A 22,681-nucleotide genomic window follows, 5' to 3' on the forward strand; every position below is an offset into this window, starting at 1 on the left:
AACGCCAAAAAGCTCAAAAAGTTCATCACTAGAGAGCGCCGGAGAATTAGATTATGCAATATCCCCAAAAACCCAGTTTTTCCCCGATAGAATTTCGACCCCATGTCCCCCCAAAAGATTTCCAGACGATATGGTTTCCCCTGCAACTCCGATAAAAAGGCCCCTGTCTTTACAGGAAAAAATAAACAGAGCTGTAGAAACCCCAGGTATTAATGCAAAGAAAACTCCTCCCAAAGATTTAACTAAAACCAACCTGCGAGAAGCTATGGATTTAATAAATTTTCCCATAAAAACGAGTCAAAGTAAAGTGCCCGAGACTAAAACTCCCAAGGATGACCAGCAAGGTCAATATCATGATATAACTATGTCCAAGGTCAAACCTAAACAGTCGACTTCATGGAAGGAAACCCTAGTGCAAAAAATGTTCCACCCCCCGGAGGACAGGGCAATCAAACAGTGAAGGAACCCCGCAAAAACTCTTTATTCTTCCCAAAGCTCCCGAGAATCTTCCAAATCTCCAGAGTTGAAAACTCAAGACGAGGACTTAGGAAATAAACCTTCTACTTCCAGAGGAGTAGAAATTTACGAAGGAAGGGCAGGTGACACCTCAAAAAGTGCCACCTCTAAAAGTTCTAATCCGGATTCGCTTGAAACCTGTTTCGAAGAGTCTGACAGCCAATCAGACCATATAGTAGCTAAAGAAATAGGAAAATCAAGACCGGACTCAGCAGCCACACGCGGGAAAAAAACGAAATTAAAAGGGCAAAAATTTTTGAAAAACAAATACAAGATTTTCAACACTATTTTGCTACAAAAATCGAAAAACAAAACACCAAAACAAACCGAGGTTAAAATAATGACAAAGTCAGGTAGAACGTTTAAAAAACATGACAGGTGTATATATTCCTAATTAATGTAAAGACAAATCTCAAAGATAATAAATTTAACACCATAATAAATTTAACAGTGTGCAAGCAAAGTTAACCAAGTCAATATTAATAAAAAAATATATATATAATACAAGTGATGTCAAAACGTCGGCGATCAGGGAGAAAGGCCCAAGGTGAGAAGCTCATGGTCGACCGATGGTTACAAATTGTGTTTTTAGGTCCTGTGCGGCACATTCTGCCTATTAGGTACTACCTTACGAAAATCAACTATACCCCTATAAATGTGAATTAATCAGTTGGATAACCTATAATGTGGCCAGTTATGGAAATAAATAACGGAACTTATATTATGGGAAGGGTAGGTTCGGTCTCCCCTACGGACCGTGTTTTCAAAGTCAATATCATCTATTCTATAGGTGTTGTTGTTATACTTGGTCATTGGAACGACGCGTATAGGATTGATGAGAACTATGGAAGCAATCCCCTACTCAGTATTAAGTTGTGTAATCAAATCTAAATAGATGGACCACGTTTTGTGGGAAGCTTGGCGAGTAACTCCAAGCCCACACAGCGTTTAATTTATTGGTTTTTGGTGGTCGCCCTCGGAATTTATATTAAAAATCGACCCAGGTCCTAACTGTGAGCATTATCCGATCACGACAATGGAATCAAAACCTACTCGAAAGGCGATAATTGATACTGAGTTCATTAGCATAATGAACGCGAAGGAAAACATTATATATTCGGCAGCTATGTTAGTTGTGGACGAACAAGGAAATCAAATATATGAGAAAGAATGGGATTTAACCTACAACCTTAAAGGGTATCCACCCTACACTTATAAGTATTGTTTAGCACTTTCAAAGTCACCTAAGTATCGTCCAGCTAGAGAAGTGTTTAAAAAAAAATAGAGAAGAAGAAGTTCGAAGCAGCTTGCCTGTTTACAATTATTGATAAGATGCCTACAAAAGAATCTGAATATAAGTTATTTCAATTGCAAGGGATCTACTGAAAGAGACTTATTGCTTATCGATAAGTAAAGACATCCCAAAATCTGCCATAAACTCGAAAAAAATCCCCAATGTGTCAAATATGAAGGCATACATCATCTCTTAGTGGAAACTCAATATTACAAACAATTTTTATTTGACCCTGAATCTGAAGAATACAAATCCCTTGGTAGTAAATTATTCCTGAAACGCATGAAAACTTACCAAAGAAAAAGAGACGCCGGATTGTTCTCAAACAATTTCTGGTGGAACATACTATTGGCCGTATGTTTCGTATTCGCAACTTCCCTGACCATAAGAGCCCTATTGACTTTTAATTACGGAAAAATTCTAAGACTAAGAAGACGAAAACCAAGAGAAGAACATGGGGAAACAGCTGAAATGCAGAGGTTAAACCGGGAACCCCATGAGAACGTCTAAGCCAAGAAATAGGGACAACAATAGAAAAAGAGTGGGTATTAAGATTTCCACTCGTCCTTGTTGCCTCGTTCTCTCATTGTAGTATCGCATGCGTAGAACCATGTGGTTATGACGCTCCAACATAAGCTTCTTAAACAGCACGGGCGTGCGGCAACAACGCAGTCATGAAACATGTTGTAAAATTAGACCTCAAAATTTAATCATGTAGCATAAACTCTGTTTAAATGATTATTTTAAATCTAATGTAAAATTAACTGAGTGTTGAAAGAGTGTTGAACACGATAAAAATTTAGTTTTCTGTACTAATATTAGTGTATTTATTTAATTCTGTCTCATAGCGTAAAATTCATGTACCCGATCAATACGTGACTTATATGTACTATAAGTATTTACTTTAAAGAACGTGTGATTCTGCCTCGTTATTTTTATTACAGGAAGCAGCTTAGCACATTGGATATCGACCATTACAATGAGTTGTCCAGTGCAGATACAAGCAAGTAGCATCGATTTTTATCATACCTTAACCAACGAAGAGTACTCACCATACATTCCAGGCAATTTTCATCCAAGCTTCGCCTACGAAAACAACAGTTACCTTTGATCATTGTTTCTTCGACGACAAACCATATTACGTATCAGATAACATTATATTTGAATCTCAGTATCCAGTGCCTTATCGAACTATATAATCACATAAATGCTGAGAACCCCATCGATCGGTACAAGATATAAATACATAAATATCGCCTTTGACAATCAGTATGGACCCCAGAACCATTTGACTGTATAGTGATGATATTTGATGATCCCGAAAATTATTTATACAACGCAGATTCACGCATCGAATCTCTTTCGACCATCTCTCAGAATCCATCCTATCCCCTCTGTGTGGAAAGTTCATATCTTTGTTATGCCATAAATGTACGAGATAATTTCTGAAAAAAGGACCTAGAAACCAAAATTAACCCCAGTGACTAAGCCAGTGAAAATATGCCCCTCCCACAAGTTAAAGACAATATGTTGAAAGAGTCACTATAGTTTGATGTCAACCCGTCCAAATCCAAACTTCAATTCCCCCGTGATTAACCTAGGAATCACCGCAAAGGTTAATAGACGTAAGCCATGAGCTAACAATTTTATAAGAAACACAAATGAACAATTTTGTGCGAGAATACATTCTCTATGTGCCTCAAAATATCCTAAAAATGATATGCTGAGAAGAAAATAAACGCACTCCCAGTGTTCGACCCCTTAATGATAAGGCACCCTATGAACTATCAAAAAACAGGTGAGAATGAACCCTGATAGCTTATTTCAACACCTTTAGTTGGAAGCATCATTTCCCAGTTGACAATTAGAGAAAGCTCATCGTGTGAACACAATCGTGCTTGAACTGTCCCGTGAAGAAACCATAAAGTAAGTGTTTCAAAAATTTTGCCAAGACGAAGAGAGTGAAGGAAAATAATTTGCAACAGAAGGATTGAGTACGCTAAAAAGACTCGAAGGTACTGAAATAAATGTGAATTTACATATGTAACTTCCTAATAACTTTGATTACTCAGAAATCCCAATATCCCATCATTAACGTTGCGTAGCAAAACATCCCCAATGAAAGTGTTTTAATTTTACCAGTGAAAATGGTAAACATAATATTGTGTGTTATAAATCATTCATGTATGTACCGCTAGATGTTCAAGTAGAATTAGGTGTAGCATTATCATGTTATTCATTTAATGTAGCGTAGATAGAAAGTATTGTGCCATATAAACAACAAAATCAAAAAAAAACTTGTAAAAAGTGAATTCAAAAAAAAAATGCGAAGGTAGAATAGCCCCAACCTTGTTGGAAATGTAAAAGTAATCAGCGTTAGATGTAGAAGAAAAAAATCTTTAGCATAGTAGCTAGCCTAGAACCATGAATAATCTTAGTCCGGTAGATGAATTTCAGATAGGGACGTAGAATAAAATAAGAAAAGTAATAGAGAAAATTTTTAGCACTCCGGATCAAGCCATAACATAAATATAAAATAATTATGTAGAAGAAATAGTTAATAAATTGCGAACATTTTAAAAGCCCAAAGGCAAGCAAATACTAATGACGGGACGGCATTAATTGATGGGAAGGGTAATATGTAGTGTGAGCAAAATGCGATATATTTAAAATACCAAAATAAAGTTCCTTCTTTCTAAAGATAATTCCGACTTCCTCTAATTAAGCTAAATCTAGTTTCAAAAATGAAAAGTCCTTAATCAGCAAAGAGAAAAAAACCGCAGTTAGCCTCAGACAAAGAACGGCGCTATCCAAGCTTTGGATTTCGCTAAGACAGTGAGCAATAAAAAAGGTGCTACGCACAATATTTCTAAGGAAGTTTAAACGATAAGAACCGTCTGGACATCTAAATCATCAAAAATAGTTAAGAAAGATTATTGGACGAAGGGCTCGCATCCTTGGGCCACGTGAGCCAATTGCGAGCCAGTCCTTACAGCGCAGGACGAAAGAACTGTGTTTGGTAGTGGGGTAAAAGTGCTTTATGAAGGTATTCGTATTTGAAAATCAGGACCGCTTAGACAGAATTACTCGGCGTACGACCTTAGGAATTCTTTGATTGTTGTACCTCTGTCACCATTGTTGTCGTTTGAAGTGATTCACTGCTGTGCACCTAAATATGTAAGTCCCAATAAATCTATTGTTTTTTACCTGTGTTTATTTCACTTTACATGTCTGCATCTAGCTTAGTAGCAGGTAATGAGTTCGCAAAATCTCCAAGGACGTCCCCAGGGAATATGATCTTCAGATCGCTCGAAGAAAAGGGGTCAAATTTATATGGCTACACATATTATTTTCTCTCAATTATTGAGGGTGGCGCGGTTATAAATTTACTTCACTCCCCCTCGTTGTGGCGCAGGGCTCGATGGCAATATCTTTGGCGCTATAAGCGGCGCTATTGGAGAACTTATAAGGTGTAAGTTCACAGTTTAAAAGTACGATATTAGATTTGACGAGGTCAATATTTTTTACCGTAACCAAGCCAAGTCCTTTCTTTTACAGCCACATTTATAACCACAGTAAAAAATTCAATCGCTACACCTGTAGTTTTTGTGGAAGGAATCTTTGGTCTTACAAGGTTAGATCCGTCTAATTGGAGGGCTCAAAGCAGGATCCTGAGTGCGAGCTCTCCAAACTCCAGGCACACCTCACAAAAAATGCATATATATTGCATGTCTTTGGAGCAAAATACAGTATGCACATGCGTACACACTTGTACATTTGTTTAAACCAAAGTTGGTATATATATATATATATATATATATATATATATATATATATATATATATATATATATATATATATATATATATATATATATATATATATATATATATATATATATATATATATATATATATAAAAAAAAGACAAAAAAAGCTTCTATTCTCCATAAATTGTTTGCATTTTCCACACCGGGTAGTACCAAAGGGCACCCAAAGCTGGATTTCAGGGTCCAAGTCCCTTCCACGTGCCCGCAAAGTCGTAAATTATGATATATACGATATGTAACTTCAAAAAGCAAAACAGAGTGTGGCACATGTCTTGCACAAAAGGTGTTTGATTTCCAACAATGACGGTATTCAATTAGTTTTGAAGGCACAAATTACAAATATGAAGCAAAATTGCAATACAAGCATGTTGAACAAAACACATGTAGCCTAGATTTTCCCTAAATGAGTTCCAGTTTCCACTGTTGCTTAAATCTAGGTAGTAGCTTTAATCCTTCAACTTTAAAACTAAATAAAAGTTAAATACATTTTGACAGATTTCCCTCTTTTTTATTTTCGTCAGCAATCGCTTTCCGGAAGAGAAGCGGAGTCAGGTGAATATAGCTTTTCGAAATCAACTGAAATATTGAATGCTGAAGAACATCTGAAATTTTATTCACCTAGCTCACTTATTTATCTTTGAAATATTATAGAAAATTTGATTAGAAAGCAATTGTCTGCCCTGAAATATGTAAAAAAGTTAAATGGCTGCTGAAACTTCCAAAAAAAAAAATGATCGGAATATTTGTAGTTGATTTAGTTTAACTAGTCTAACGTGGCGCAAATTTTCATCAGTGTTTTTGTCCTTTAAAGCAATTCCCTCCTAGATCCCTCAGTCCCTTCTAGACTCAAGAGTGTTTTTTTGTATTTTACCAAAAACAAGATTAAAACTAAATATCTTCTTGTTTTTTTGTCAGTCGTTCCTAAAATTTTCAAATACTAAAGTCAAAATATTGCTCACATTTCCAAAATAAGTTTGTTTTTCTATCAGTATATTTGTAACAATCAGTTTTGTTTTAGAGCATAACATTTCACGAACCTCCATACTTGTGTAGACAATCCATTGGGCTCAATATCAGTAGCAACAATTGTATATGGTTTTTTACTTTTTTCATGCTTTCGAATTCTATTTAGTTATAAGCTAGATTGGATTTTTCTTTGTTTTTAGCGTTGAAGACGCTTTATTTTATATAAGCGGAATATCCGCGTCGTTTTAGTTTGTCTTTTTCTTCTTTTGGCCATAGTCCCGTTTGTTTTCTTCATCTTGAGGTTTCTTTTTCTCTTTGTTTTTGTTATGGCTGGCCAGTTCGTCTTTAGATTTTTCATTCTGGTCGCTTGGGTTTCATTTCTCCATTCAAAATCCTTTTTATTTGCTTTAGGTTTTAATGTCACTCTTTACCTTATTCTGAAAAACTTGGTATGCTTAATTTAAGTCTCTTAATACGACCAAGCGGAAGAATATCTAACACGCTTTTTACACCAGCCCTAATGAAGCCACGGTATTACACCAACCCCCGAGTCCTAATAAACTCTACTAACTTCGGATAGTTCATCCGATATTTTCATTTTTCGCGATGGAACAATCTGAAGTTATGAAAATGGGAAGAAAAAAGACTCTAGCTCTTGACTGAGCCCTTAATTGTTACCCTAAAACTGATCATCTAGTAAGTCTCTGGTCCCAATGACAAAGAAACGGAGAAAAAAAGTACACCCATCAGTGCTAACATACATAGGACAATTTTCTTTTTAATCATGGTTGCAGCGTATGGAAATTAGTTTTGATAGTAAAATTTTATTTTGTATACGAATATAAGGGGATTTCAAAAAATAGCCTGAAACCCTTAGGAATTGGGGTCAGATCGAAACAAAAAATACACCATTGGAATCGCCATGGAAAACCTTATACAGGGAACTTACAGCCCCACTGGCTTGAACAACAAGGAAAATCCCAATTTTCCATGGGTAGTACTGATGTGTTTTTTTTCTATTTTCTCCATTGTTAGCAGGGCACTGGAACATCACAGAGAGCTGTTTCAGGGCTCATTTTAAAGGAAATTTCCGTATCTAGTTCCTTTTATAACTAACAGAACACAGTATTTAAAATAAAATAATTTTTTTGAAAAAAAACTGCATCTTCGTATAGAAGAAAATTAACGACGTCATTATCGTAGATTAAAACTATAAATAATGTTACATTAAAACTATATGATGACGTCAGTTACAATAACTTCAGTACCAATATGAAAGGTTGAAACAACGATAACAGTTTTTGAACAGTGGCAATTCCGAGGCCGAATTTAATCCTTTGGATCTGACGTCATTTCGAGGAATTTCATGCTCATTTTTCGGTATACTCGGAGATATATTTTTCGGTTAATCTACATAAAGAAAATGAATCTAGGCAATAACTACCATTTCTGAATAAGTAAAAACTGAGAAATACTGCCGTACAAACGAATTGTTACAAACACATTTGAAATTTTTTTGTAGCATGGGGTTATGGTTCACTATTTACTATATAGTGTCAAATATTGCGTATAGTCTTCTAATCTCCAGCGGCGTAGATTAATGAAAATATGGGGGGGGGGGGGCAGGGGGAGGGGCAACAATAATTGGGGACAGTTTTATTGTTTTAAAACTGTCCCCGATATGCAATATATTTCCTTCTATTTTCGGTAAATCCGTCAAATAAGCAAAAAACCCTTCTTAGAATGATTATACCAATACAGATATCAAAATTAAAAACTGAGCAAACAGATTCATAGCACCCTGCGTAATCGTTACAAAAATAATTATACAAATGCGACTAATTTGTAACAATAGACCAGCCAGTAGACTATATTAGTACTAGGTTCTGGTTAATTCTTTTGCTTGTAAGATATTTCTTTTTATGAAGTAAAAAAGAAACAAAAAAAACTAGTAAATCCCCTGCGTTAAACTTTTGCTTTTGTATGACATTGAAGTTTCCTGACGGCATTAACACGTGGGGGTGGAATCGGTGTCGCCTTTCGACTCAAATCAGTTTAACGCGAATTTTGTCGTCATAGATAATCCATACGTTTGGTAAGATACCTTTTGTCCAGGAATATTTTTAGGGTTCAAAGTTGTGTTACGATTAAGGAAGAGGGGTAATCAATTTAATCACGGGAGTGAAAAACTATTCTTCGTTAAGTCAATGGAAATGATAGAAATCTTACCTTTGTCACTCTCTCGACAATCCCAGACTTTAAAAGAGCAGTCCTTTCTATCTCCCCCAAAAGCAAAGGCCCATGGCACATCAGGACAGCAACCAATTGTATATACAGATCCTATTTTGACATATTTTTCAAAGATCATCTGAGGAGCATTAGCGGCAATGTCCCAAATTTTAACAGAATTATCAATTGATCCAGTGAGCAGCAAACCAGGTACTTGGGTACTTAAACTTAAGGCTAAAAGGTAGAAAACAATTTGACGATTATTAAAAAGTTAGCTAAATATTAAACAATTAATTTACAGAAACTTTAACAGTCTTGGTCTACCAAGTTGTTGTTTTTCTACAGAAATTGGGCCTCTTTTTGATTATTTTTCAAGCCTTTCATAAAAAGTCAAATCTTCCAAGTGTACCTTTTCAGTTTTGCATCTGACTTTTTAAAATAAAGAATCCGCTACTATTCTTACAATAGGATTTTCTTCTGTTAGAAGACGTCAAAAGAAACTAATCTAAAAGGATAATAAGGATGATCCAACAAATCCCTAAAAGTATGCTGCAACTTAAAAAAAAGAGAAAAACACACATACAGTCGAACTAAAATTCGATAGCTTTACAAAATTTGTTAGTCATTACCTACTAACTCTACTTAAGGCAAAAAAAAAAAAACTCCAAAATGGATTCTTTTTAGTGAATACTTCAAGAGATATGAGCGATTAAGTCCTAATTTTTATGCAAATATAAAATTTCCCAATAAAAACAATACTAAACTTTGGTTTCTTCTTCTTCCATGCATTGTAATATTCATTGCAAACAGGACATATATCGCTGGAAAGGCAATTTAAAAAGAATATCATGCATATTAAAGCACGCTTGACATGTATTTTAAACGGATTCGATAATTAGGTATGCAATTACAGCGGAAAAGGAAACCCATGTTCCATTCTCCAGTTTCGGGCCATTACAGATATTCAAATGCTTTCATTTGATAAGTTCTTAGGGATATAGCGGAAATTAAGTTTGTAAAATACAAAAGGTTGATCGGCCCACTTTGCATCCTGATCAGTAAAAGGGAATTGGATGGAACTGTAGTCAGAATTATCCAGATGATTATTAACTGAAAAAGATGATAAATAAACTACTGCAAACAGATGTTAGAGACCTGTACAGCTTTAAGCAATGACACCCTGTTACACACATGAAACATTCCAAACTTCAAATATGTATATTTGTTTTATACGAGTTTGTACAGCTAGTGGTACAGAAGCTCACCGAGTGACAATTTTTCTGAGTTATCTTGGACACACTTTAAATGGTAAAAGCATATTATTGCATTAACGACAGGGTAGCGTATAATATAAGAGACGGTGGGTAAATTGTCAACCCTTTTGCAATTAACATTCTGTTTCACTGAAAGCCACTACCACCAGTTAAAAGATATCAGACAAAAATCCGTCATCTCTTCGAACTGTGACCTATAAAACGCTGAAGAAGAAAAACAAAATTTAATCTACAGGCATTAAGCGTTACTTTCTACCAAGAACTTCCAAAGGCTTTCAAATGGATACAGACCAATGAAGTAGTCACTGAGCAAGCATTTCCGTGCTGGCTGTTTTTATATTGCTACAATGTCTTCAAAGGCAACTGCAACAAAAGACTGGCGTGCTAGTGTTCTGTGATATTAATTTTTAAATCGCAACTCAAAATGAACAGATTATCCTATATAAAAACGGAATGCCAACCCCTCATTTTCCCACCCTCTGCACTAAAATTAGACCAATGCAACAAACATAGCTAGTTTGTAATTGCAAGAACTGTATTTATCGATGGCCTTTAAACACTTGAACTAAAATCTGTATTGTTTAGAGCAAACACGAACAAACAATTCGTTTCATTACCGAGACACTGGTAATAACAAAAAGATAAAAAAGAAGTTCTTATCACATTGCTCTAGGTTTAGAGCATACGTTCTTCAAGCATTAGAGAACGAAGTCAAAACTTGTCGTGAAGAGCAGTGTTCAGAACAGTCTCCCTCATATACAAAGCTTCGAGGAGAAAGGCTCAGTTAGGTTATTTTATTTTCAAAGTTACATAGTTTTCCCGGTTCTAGGCGTTGACCTCCACCCCCGGGGAAAAAACTCCCCCAGTAAATACCCCCCTCCCCCGTGGAAAAGAAGGCTTTCCAAATTTGAGAATTTTAATTTAGTTTTATTTTTTTAATCTCCGTAGGGGCAAGGAGTTTTGGTACTTGCGTATTATGGGCAACTCACTCAAGTTTACGCTGTATAAACCTCGAGAAAAAAAAAACGGTTTCTTCATGAGTTTTTTTCAGCTTAGCGCGAGACAAGACAAAGACAAGTGACAGAATATATGGGAAATATGTAATTTGGGCTATATATTTGCAAATAGGGGAGGGGGGTGAAGTATTTGGACAGTTTGAAGTCAGAAAACAATTATTTATAGGTATATAGCCGCTAAAAAATTACAGAAGAATAGCGAGGTATCTGAAAACTTTGCTAACTATATATAAAAGCAAATGAAAAAAAAAAAATGTAAGTACTATTATTAGATTATTAGTACGATTATTAGGTGTTTCATGTAAGTGTTTTTTGAAGATCGCTCATCAAAGTCTATGTTATTTGTGCAATTCATTTATGTTTTTTACTCTGTTCATGGCCGTATATTGGGCTTTAAAATACACTTATTTATCTATCTATCTAATATGCAGAATAATTGTACCAAACACATTTTGCATGCATACACGCTATACATTACGCCCCCCCCCCTCCCTAGTATGCAAATCTACAGCCCAAATTTATTTCTAAAGTAACAAAGAAACTAACGAAAAACCGGTGTGTTCTCGAATTTTACACAGCGTTAACTTGAGTGAGTGGCGCATAAAACACAAGTACCAAACTCCTTCTCCCTACAGAAATTTAAAAAATTAAACTCAAATAAAATTCTCAAATTTGGAAAACCTTATTTTTCGGGGGGGGGGGAGGATTTTCCGGGGGGTAATCGACGGGGGGGGGTAAACTCCGGCCACCAGTTTTCCCAGTCAGACCGCTCTCGCGCTTTGATAGACCTTAGACATTCAAACTTATATTGTGACACGCTTTGGCAGAACTGTAGCTTGATCATTTAGATATTCTTTAAAAATTAACATTAAAAAAAAATACAGCCATGGATATTTCCATCACAATAAGGCTCTATTGCCAATAAAGACATCAAGAATAGCCTATACGAGAAAATTGCACCGGAAAAACAAAATGAATTAAAAGTTATATCATAAAAAATGAGAAATTATACAAAAAAGGTTTTGCTTTTAGTAAAACAATGGCAAAAAAAAGGTTTTTCTACATTTAAAAATCTCCCTCTTCACCACCAAATGAATTAGACCCCTCCTGAAGTAGAAACCTAATTACACCTCCGATTAACCAGGTGCTAGCCAGGTGGAAGCAAAACAATTGTTCCATGCAATATTAGTTTCGGTTAACTTATTAGATCCTAAAAAGAAGAAAAATGGAATACAGTATTTACCTGTACACGGTTGTGAATGAGCACGGAGTTGCCATAATTGTTTATCTGTCCTAGTGTCAAAATAGTACACCATCCCAGAGTCTGTGCTAACCTAAAAATAAATCAGTAAAAAAAAGAAGACGAAAAAACCGTTAAATATAAATTTAGCCATGCAAGACACGATTTTATTGCGTACATACTTTTTAACTTTGACTTGTCTGTCACATTTAGAGCATAAGTTAGAGCGATTCTCTAAGTTAAAATGGGGACTTTCAGGGTAAACCATAAGTTACCTATAGCCACAAATATAGTGTATTTTCTCTCTCGGGATAGCGATAGAACCTTTCATCTTTGAAGTGATTTACGTTTCTGAAAATAATCGAGATGGAGTAGATGCCTCTCCCACGAATGACTGAATATCATGACATCGTCTAGGTACTTCTTCATTATTCTCCCTATAATTTCCCTTAATCATTGAAAGCTATCAGGGAAGCCTTGTAAGCCAAAATGCATTACAGCAAATTTGCAAAGACTCTACGCTGTCTGGAAAGTCACTTAGGAACAGTTTTCGGGAATTAAACGAATATACAAATATTCCCTAGTTAGGTCCCCTAAGGAGAGATATTCACTCTTCCTGATGGGATGGCTACAAGCCCTCCAATCACTTGCAACCCTTAAAAAGGGCACTAGAACTTCCACTTTTCAATCCAATAAGCCTTGTTCGAGAATTCTGTGACAACCCCTTATATACAAAGCTGTCGAAAAGAAAATAACACACGGGGAGCATATGACTATTTACTTACATAATGCAAGAGAGTTGTCACTAATATGAGCTTTGGCATTTTCCCAGAAGGTTAATAGTTGATTCTCAAGGATGAGTAGCATTTGTGCTGAATAGCAATTAAAAAAGGGTTGAATCCAATTGCAGCATGTTTCACAATATGCTAAAAGTGCAATAGGCAAACACCGATCATCCTTTAGGGCCATGCATAACAAGTTTCTGCAAAATATTTACGATAGACACGTTTAAACGTTTCATCATTCCAACAAACAATGGATGATGAACCGTTTTATTGGTTCAGTCCCAAGGAGCTGATGCACATTTTTAGGCATTAAGTCCTGATTTACGAATACCTCTTTATGGTTTCTAACAGGAATAAATCATTTTTGTAAGATTTCTGAAATCTTGTAAGATTCTGAAACATTGATACTACACATAGGAAATGCCTAAGAATATCTTGTTCAATTATCAGAGATTAAAGAGGGCCACATACAGTCATTTCCCGAATAGCTTGTCGATCAGTAATAGCTTTTCGAAAAGTAGATCACAATTGTACACTAACATTGGTGGGAAGGGTAATCAGTTTTTTCGTAGGATAATGAGGAACTTGAAGCCTTAAAAAAGTGTGCTAAAATGTTTCAATTGTACTTCTGTTCGTGAGAGTTCCTTCAGATCAATATGGAGGGGGATAACCCTCTTAACTCACTTCACTTGGAAGAATATATTTCGACAAGGCATGCAATATAGATACTGAGGAATTCACAGCTCTCCTCTCACTGCGGGAACATTTTTATTATGAAATATAAGATCACATTCATACGTTTACCTCAATAAAGGCGGCAGAGACGACCCACCCCTCTTTGAATATTTAGAAACCAAGATTTAAAAATCATTTACTGTGTTCCAGACACACCCATCCCACCCTTAAAAATAATTAGGGGAAGCACCTTTTCCATTGTATTGTTCTCATTTTCGTAGCATTGTGCAAAAACTAATCACACCCATCCCCCCCTTAAAAATAATTAGGGGAAGCACCTTTTCCATTGTATTGTTTTCATTTTCGTAGCATTATTGTGCAAAAACTAATCTTTAGCGTAAAGAGTTATAGGGTGGCAGCTGCCCCCCCCCCCCATCATATAGAATAACACTGAATCAAATTGTTCAGGGTAATGGACGATAAGTAAAACGACGACCCTTGTCAATAGAATCTGAAACTCTAAAAAACAGGCTTCCGGTAGCAAGACCCTATACGGGGGGAGGGGGTTTGACCCCCCCCCGAACATTTGCCCGACCCATAAAAACGTAACAAAACTACATATAAACAAATTTTTGACGCGTTTTTTAAAGGTTTTTTGTACCCCCCCCCCTCCCTTGAACAGAAATCCTGGATATGGCCTTGTTAAGTATCACCATATACATGATGAAATCTATACATGTGGTACATTTGTCCCTTAACATATATACTGTTATAAGACGTTGCATAATTATGCATCAGCTAATACAGATCAAATTAAATGAACTCTTATTTTCGAAGCATTATTATATGAGGGATAAGCTTTAGTATAGTTAAAAGTTCAACGTCCAGCTCAAAAGAAGAAACTCTGAATATGAAACTAAAAACGAACAGAAATTAAATGAAAAGAAACAGTCTTTTTCAAAAAACAGTAAAGAGTTACATTTAAATTAAAAGCGGACAACAATTGCTGCCTCCTCCCACTCTTTACGCTACAGTATTTTCTCTTCCCTAATGCTTCACGAATGAATTTTCTATCATAAAAGTAATGTGATTAAAAGCTTGAACTTTATATCAAAACGCTTTGAGCATGAAAGAACGGATTAGTTCGTATTTAATTAAAAACAATGAAATATTCTGTCCATGTATTTTGAAAGACAATCAATACATTAACACTTGAAACTACCAACTGGATATATTTGCTACACTCTAGAATTCTTCAGAAAAAAAAGCTTGTCAAACTTCAACAAGGGGAGGAGGGTCAAGGGGGCGCCACCTCAAGTAATATTTGCAAGATAAAATTTATCCATTAAGCTTTTATTCCGCTTTTTACTTTCATTCCAAAAAGGCTTTTTATTTCCTAACAAAAGAAATGACAAGAGTACAACAACACAGATATTATGCAGAATAGCATAATAGTTTTAGCTGGATTAGTCGTTTTGGCTGGTGAAGAAATTGCTAAGTAATTTTTTTAATGAATATAAAAAGCAATATTAACACCTAAAACGATTCAAAAATACTCTATGCTCTAGGAGTATGTCCCCCCTGCCTCAGGCCAGGAATCTTTACCGGCTACAATTGCTGTTCTCTTAGATATTTTCAGGAAAGAACTAGTCAAACTTTAGTGCAGAAAGTTCAGGGATAGATGGGAAGTTAGCCTCTTTATCAGTAGGATTTGCTTTACTTATTTTAAAGTTTTAGTGTCGCTCTTTACTTTCATTTGAAAAAAAAACTATTGCTAATCAATTTAATTACCAGCTTAAAAGATTCGTCTAAAGAAGCCCAGGAAAGATTATAGGGTAATTATGCTATATATCATACAGAAATTTGGTGTTCAATCCATAATCTAATTTACGTTTGTTATACAGGTTTTATGTTCCTCTTCCTTTCTTTGTTTCTTGTCGTTGGCATAGCGTTAACTTCACATACTTATGTTAAAAAGCTAACTATTTAAATACTTGATAAGGACTACGGTGACCAACAACGTTTGACCAATAAATCCATAACTCAAAAGCTGACACCCAATGAGGGCCAGCTGAAGATCTTCGCCCCCAAGAACACTACGAAAATTAGTTATAACGTATAAAATCTTATTTATCTAACCAAGCAGACGTCTGTTTGATTATGCTCCTTTTTCCAACAAGTCCCTTCCAAACAAAATCCGCTGATTCTCTCACCCGATGTTTGGATTTTGTACATGCGTGGCTGAAGATCTTCCATAGTGTACAGAATGGAATATTTTTATCCAAATAATTTGATTTGTACAAAAATATAAAGTTATTTCAAAATTTGGCTATACCTTACAGGTTAGTTAGAAAACTAATACTTTTCCCAAGATTCCCGTAAGTCGATGACAACAAAATACAGAAGACGTAGTTCTTGACGTACGTTTTCACGACCTGATAACTGTTAGTTCACTCACTAATTAGATCAATTTCAACTTGTATGCAGGTCAGAAATGTATATCTATATTACCAACACGCATTAGATACTGGCAAAGCTTGCAATTCGAACAAAGATACAATCAGCTACTTTCAGGAAAACAAAAGATAGGACCTAAATCTAAAAGTTGAAGAGAAAAATGAAGTAACACTTACTAGGTACCAATTAGGGTTAAAATGATCATACTGGATGCGTTCAACATCTGAATCAACTTGCCAGCTTTTTACCAAATCGGGTTGTCTAGAGTCAAATTCCCGGACAAACCTGAAAGAAGACAAACGTAGGTTATGTAACTGTTCACTGCGAGAAACTATCTCCTGAATTAAAGGTGAAAAATGGAGATAATTTTTTTCAGCAAAAGTAATGAAACGAGTATATTTTACCCATGCCCACCGCACTATTACACCCCATCGAGTTTGGTTGGGAGCCAACGTCTCCTTCTTGTAGACATGTTAAATGGCAAGAATGTAGGGCCTCCTTCCCTTGCTCCTCATACGAGTGAGAGAAAGGTTGGACTTCCAAGGAGCATAATTATGCCATCAGTTCTTACTCCCCACTAATTGTGATTGAAAGCCAACGAACTTCAAGACAAATGTCTTGATGAAAACTTGATTTACCTGATCTCTTTCCGAATAATCGGCCACTAACTTTAGAGAGGCATCGAATGTTACTTCTGAATGTCTTGCAAAGATCTAAAAACCCTTCTGGTTATTGTTCTGACGAAATGTCTGAAAAAACAATATTGTTCTTCAAACCCAGAAGAGGTATCACAAAGAACACTACCTTCTTGCAATGAGATAGGGTATGTTCATCAGATTGTCAGCCTCATTCTGTATAAACGAAAAGTTAGATTAGATTTGTTTTTCTTTTTTCGTTCTTTTTTTTTATTAAGTACGCATTGTTGATTAAACAGGCAATATATTCCCGATACATTTTTGTTTTCTTATAACAAGTTCACTGTCCTAAAGTCCCATTTCATAGTTGTATATCTGGTCTACTATTTTTAGTATCGTCATCGGTGGTAAGTCTGATCTTAGAATTTTTAAGAAAAAAAAGAAGAAGAAAATACCAATTAAAAAAACACAACTGATATTCAGTTTTCATCAGCATTCATTCCGCTTACATCTAAGTACACAGGCTGTGAAATAACTTGAAAAACCAGTTCCCATTGACAACAATTGTCATGTTAAGTGGAAATCTTACTTTATAAGACTTGCTATGTTAAGCAGAAATTTTGTGTGAATAATTACAGGCACTGGAATAGTCACTCGGATGCATTTGTGAGGCTCGGCCCTCAAAGAAAGATAAGTAATCTTTCTAATTATTATAACTATACTTCCGGATTAATTATGACTTCTGTTAATTTTTCTGAAACTCTACAAGAAAATAATCAAAAATTGAACGGAATAGAAATAGTTTCATCGCAGGTTCAAGAACTGAGAAACGACCTATCTGCTATTTCGTCGCGAATTGATTCGACAGTAGACAAGTTCTCGGAGGATACGTCACAATTGAAGAAAGATTACTTAAGTTTGCAAGCTGAATTGTCGGCTACTAACGTAAAATTGCAAAGACTAGAAAATGAGTCTAAAAAGTGCAATTTGGTCCTGTATAATTTCGATCCTACAAACAAAGGTTCTTCGTTACGAGAAGATGTAATGAGAGCACTCAACTTACATGTGCCAAATTTAGGGCTGAGAATGATGGACATTAGAGACATTTTTCGGCTAAACGCTAAACAAGGCACGCGACCGGTGCTGGTTAAGTTTACGATTGGTTACATTCGTGATACTATATTGCGTTCAAGTGCGCACCTGAAAAGGGCGGGTCTTGGTGTTAGTCCCGATTATACAAAGCGTGAATTGTCTATTCGTAACCACCTAAAGCCTTTTCTTGAACGGGCTAGAGGAGAAAATAGAGAAGCAAGACTAAGAGGGACAAAGTTATATATTGGTCAACAGTGTTTTACGTATAGCTTAGATAAGCAGTCTGTAGTTGAGGTTACGAATTCCCCTAATATAGAGTCATCAGCGAGTACCATGACCCATTTTAAGGAAAATTTTGGGCAAAAGTTTCTCCGTGAACCTGGGTCTTTATCAGTGCCACAAAAAAGTTTAGTAAAGAGTTTTGTTTCTGAAAATAATCGGTTTAACCTGGAAGAACCTTGCAACTCAAGATCGCGTTCTGGATCTTCATCCTCAATTCAATCTTTCTTTAGTGTAGTGGAGGAGCTTAGTAGTGATAACGAAATAAATGGGGTGAACAGTGAAACTCCTGTTATTAAAAAAGGCTCCACATCAACTTTTGTCGGGCCTTTGGGGGCTCCCAAACGTAACAGCCAACAAATTATTAGCCCAGATGACCACCTAAGACAGAAGAGCAAGTCGGTTAGAGCTGACGACCCTAATAAAATGGAGCCAAGGCGGCTATTTAACTCGTCACAACCCATTGGCTCAAATAGTGGATAGGATAAGCAGGGCCATGGCGCAATTTACGAGTGTCATTTATCGCATTGGAATGTTCAGGGCTTTTCGTATCTTAAATTAGAGTGTCTTCTTAAATGTTGTGATTTTTCAGTTGTATCATTAGTAGAAACGTGGCTGGAAAATGAGGAGAGAAGAAAAGGTTTTTCTTATTTTGGATCACACAGAAAGCGATCGCAGAATGGTAGAACTTATGGAGGAGTGGCATTATTGATAACGAATAGATGGCAAAATTTATCTCGGTTGAAAAGTGTTTCATGTAATCTAGTATGGGTGCGAGTACCTTTAGGTAGTAATTCGTTTATCTTTTGTTCAGTGTATTTACCGCCGGAAACTAGCACTTTTAGTGATGAGGATACCTGGGAGATATTAGAAAATGATATGGATCGTTTTTCAGAACAGTTTCAGTCCGATTATTTTATTTTTCTAGGGGATTTTAACGGATATACAGGGGAGGATGAAGGAGCCCGTGAGGAGGAGGTGGGTCTCGAACTAGGAAAAACTAAGGGAGTTGATATGATTGAGCCGTCGGTTAGGAGGAGGACGAGTAAGGACGGTCATCAGAGAAAGAATAATTGGGGGAAAAAATTATTGGATTTTTGTGGTAAGCAGAATTTGGTTATTTTGAATGGGAGGACAGGGAAGGATAAAGGAGTGGGGGATTTTACATGTTTCTCTGGTAGATCTCCAAGTGTTATAGATTATGGGGTTGTTAGTCTGGGGCTTCTTTCTTGTTGTGTGGATTTTGAGGTGATGGCGCTTGCAGGGTTTGACCACGTGCCTATTTGGGTTAAATTAGGAGGGAGAGGAGGGGCTGATAGCCAGAAAAAGAAGTTTGGGGCTAAGGGACAGATGGGTAATGAGCTTGATTGGAGGGAAGGTTTAAGGTTTGATAATGATAGTGAGGAGAAGTTGAAAAAGGTACTAGTTGAGGATAGAGGGCTGGATTCATTTATTCAGAAGAGTGAGGATATGGCAAGGGAAGGGGATATAGCAGGTTCTGTTGATTTTTTGTCGGGGGTTTTGTATAAGATTGGAACTAAGGTGGCATGCAGGAGAAAAAATGGTAGAAGTACTGGTTTGATGAGTTTTTTTGATAAGGATTGTCAGGAAAAGAAGAAGGAGGTTTTAGTAGCTTTTAGATTGCTTAAGGCTAGTAGTACAGTTGATCTGGAAAATAATTTGCAGGTTTTTAGGGACAAGCGAAGGGGATATAAAAGGCTACTTAAGTTGAAGAAGAGACGTTCTGAAGAGGAAGAGAGCCAAAAAATACTGGAGAAATTTAGCGTGAATGGTACAACGGAGTTCTGGAAGTTAATTAGGAAATCAACAGAAAATAGAAAGTTGACTGATTCAGTCCCTCACGCCGATACCTGGCCAGAATACTTAGAACAAAAATATAAAGAGATATACACCGAAGAGGACGAAGAGAGAGCTGATGAGGAGATGAATAGTTTAGGAGAAACAGCCGATTTTGAGTTGGATTCAGAGGACGCTAAACTACTGGAACCGGTTAGACAGGAGGAAATATGGCACGCCTTGAAAAGCATGAGAGGGAATTCAGCTCCGGGCATCGACGGAGTACCAACTAAGCTGCTGAAATGGTCAAGAGCATGGATACTGCCAGTGCTTGCATTGATATTCTCGGATATTCTAAGTACACCTCTATGGCCAAAAAATTGGCAGATATCGATTATGATCCCATTATTTAAGAAAGGAGAAAGAAACCTACATAAGAACTATAGGGGGATAAGTTTAGGAAGTTCTATCAGTAAGCTATTTTGTAGAGTCCTTTCTAGTGGGATGGATAAATGGTTGCATTATAAAGGTATATTAATTGAATGTCAGGCAGGGTTTAGGGAAAACTATAGTACAATTGACCAAATATTTTGTTTACAGGTTTTAGTTAGTAAATATAGGAGGCATAGGAAATATAGGCTATGTACGGCGTTTTTAGACACTAGGGGTGCATTTGACGAAGTTTCAGTTTGTTGAAAGCGGTATTGGTGAAATTAGGATTGCCAGTCAGGTTAGTTAAAGTTATAACGAAAATATATGAGGTCGTTAAAGTAGTAGTGAAGGTAGGTATTTCTTATTCTAGGCCAGTTTTAAGTAATGTAGGCCTCAAACAGGGATGTACTCTATCACCGCGTTTGTTTTCTCTTTTTATTAATGATATTGAGCAGTATTTTAGAAATAGAAATGTCCCTATGTTAAAATTAATGTCGCTGGAGCTGTTTTGTTTATTATTTGCAGATGACATAGTATTGCTTGCGAAATCGGCTCCGGATTTGCAAAAGATGTTAGAGATTTTGGATAGTTGTCTGGAGAGTAAAAAATTAGTTGTAAATATTGAAAAATCAGTTATATTAGTTTTTGGAAATGATGAAAGGGAAAAGAATAAGTTTTATTTTAAAGGGAAAGAGATGAAGGAAGTTAATGATTATATTTATTTGGGATGTAAGTTCACAAGTTAAGGGAAATGGAGTGATCAGGTGCAAATAGCGAGTTGGAAGGGTCAGAAGGCTTCATGGGCATTATTGAAGAGTCCCCTTAGGCATCTAGGACCGGCAGATATTAAGCTACAGAAGAGAATTTTTGAGACGAAGGTAGGCCCATCATTGAGTTACGGTGGGGAAGTTTGGGGTTTTGATAAAGGGAAAAAATAGAGAGAATTGATTTAGGACATTTCAGGAGACTTTAAGGGCTAAGCGGGAAATTTAATAATCTGGTGTTAAAGGGTGATCTAGGATTGTTTTCATTGAGAATAAAAAGATTGGTTAGAATGATAGGATACTGGGAAAAGGTGATTGGTTTACAGAATAATAGGTTAGTAAATGCAGCTTATCTGGAGGTGTTGCAGGATAGAAGGAAATGTTCATGGGCTTCCCAGGTGAAATCAATCTTAAATAGTTGTGGGTTATCAGGTGTTTGGAATGAAGGGAAGGGGATAGGGCTGGAAGTAGGAAATGTAGCAAAACTAGTAAAGGAAGTGCTTGAAGATCAGGAGATTCATAAATGGCAGTGTGAAGTCGCAGCCTCGGTGTCCCTCGGCATTTACCGGCAATGGAAGGAGGTCTGGGGATATGATAATTATTTTAAAGCGGGTTTAAATAGTGAAGAAATTAAGTGGTATATATCAGGGAGGGGTAATTTTCTAGCACTTGGAGACAGGAGGAAATATTTAGGGCGGGTAAGGGTAAAGGAGGGTCCTTACTCATGCCCTATGTGCGGAGAAAATGGGGAGGATCTGCTTCACTTCATGGCCCTTTGTCCCGAATTACAGGATCTAAGGAAAGATTTATTTTTTGTTAATGTGGGGACAAGTGAGTGGTTGTTTTCAGTAATGGGATCAAAAAATTATGGGACAATAAGAATGATAGCAAAGTATATAAAATTGGGTATGTCACATAGAGATAGATTTTTGTAAAAAGGGTGGGGTGAGTGTGGAAAGTATTGTTGTATGTGTGTAAGTTGTTTTCTTGTTTGTTATTTTTGTAGTCATGGCCCTTGATAGATGTAACATACATCTATCTATTTATGTTAGTTTAATGGTATCGTGTGCTTTATTATGTTTTTGTAATGTTTTTTAATTTTGCGTTGTTATTGTTATGTAGGCTACCATACTTTGCTATGAGTGTTATAATCATGTTATTATTTTGTGTGATTTTCCTTTTTTTGCCATGGCCCAAAGTGGCTTTTATTGCAATAAATATCTATCTATCTATCTATCTATTTGACATATTGATAAAATACTAATTTTCTGACAAGCACTGACTTTTAGTGACCAGCTTACAGCAGACAATTGACTAAAACAGTTTCATTATTTATATTCAGACAAATAAGTTTGGCCCATTTCATAGCTAACGCAACATAAAAACAAGGCACTAGTAAAT

The 22,681-nt window shown here is 36.2% G+C and overlaps 1 protein-coding gene across 2 annotated transcripts in view; it reads right to left on the reverse strand.

Moving 5' to 3' along the window:
- nclb (PWP1 homolog no child left behind) overlaps positions 1-22,681 on the reverse strand; it is a 101,567-nt gene that overhangs the window by 34,217 nt on the left and 44,669 nt on the right. For both annotated transcript variants that reach the window (XM_089088335.1, XM_089088334.1), the window contains exons 8-10: positions 16,458-16,566; positions 12,368-12,458; positions 8,835-9,068 (exon numbers count right to left, since the gene is read on the reverse strand). In XM_089088335.1, coding sequence (XP_088944461.1) covers positions 8,835-9,068; positions 12,368-12,458; positions 16,458-16,566 — 434 coding nt within the window. The remainder of the gene's footprint in view (positions 1-8,834; positions 9,069-12,367; positions 12,459-16,457; positions 16,567-22,681) is intronic.

Source organism: Artemia sp. Qi Xiang Cuo, chromosome 4, assembly GCF_049724085.1.
Source record: "Artemia sp. Qi Xiang Cuo chromosome 4, ASM4972408v1, whole genome shotgun sequence".
NCBI lineage: Eukaryota > Metazoa > Arthropoda > Branchiopoda > Anostraca > Artemiidae > Artemia > Artemia sp. Qi Xiang Cuo.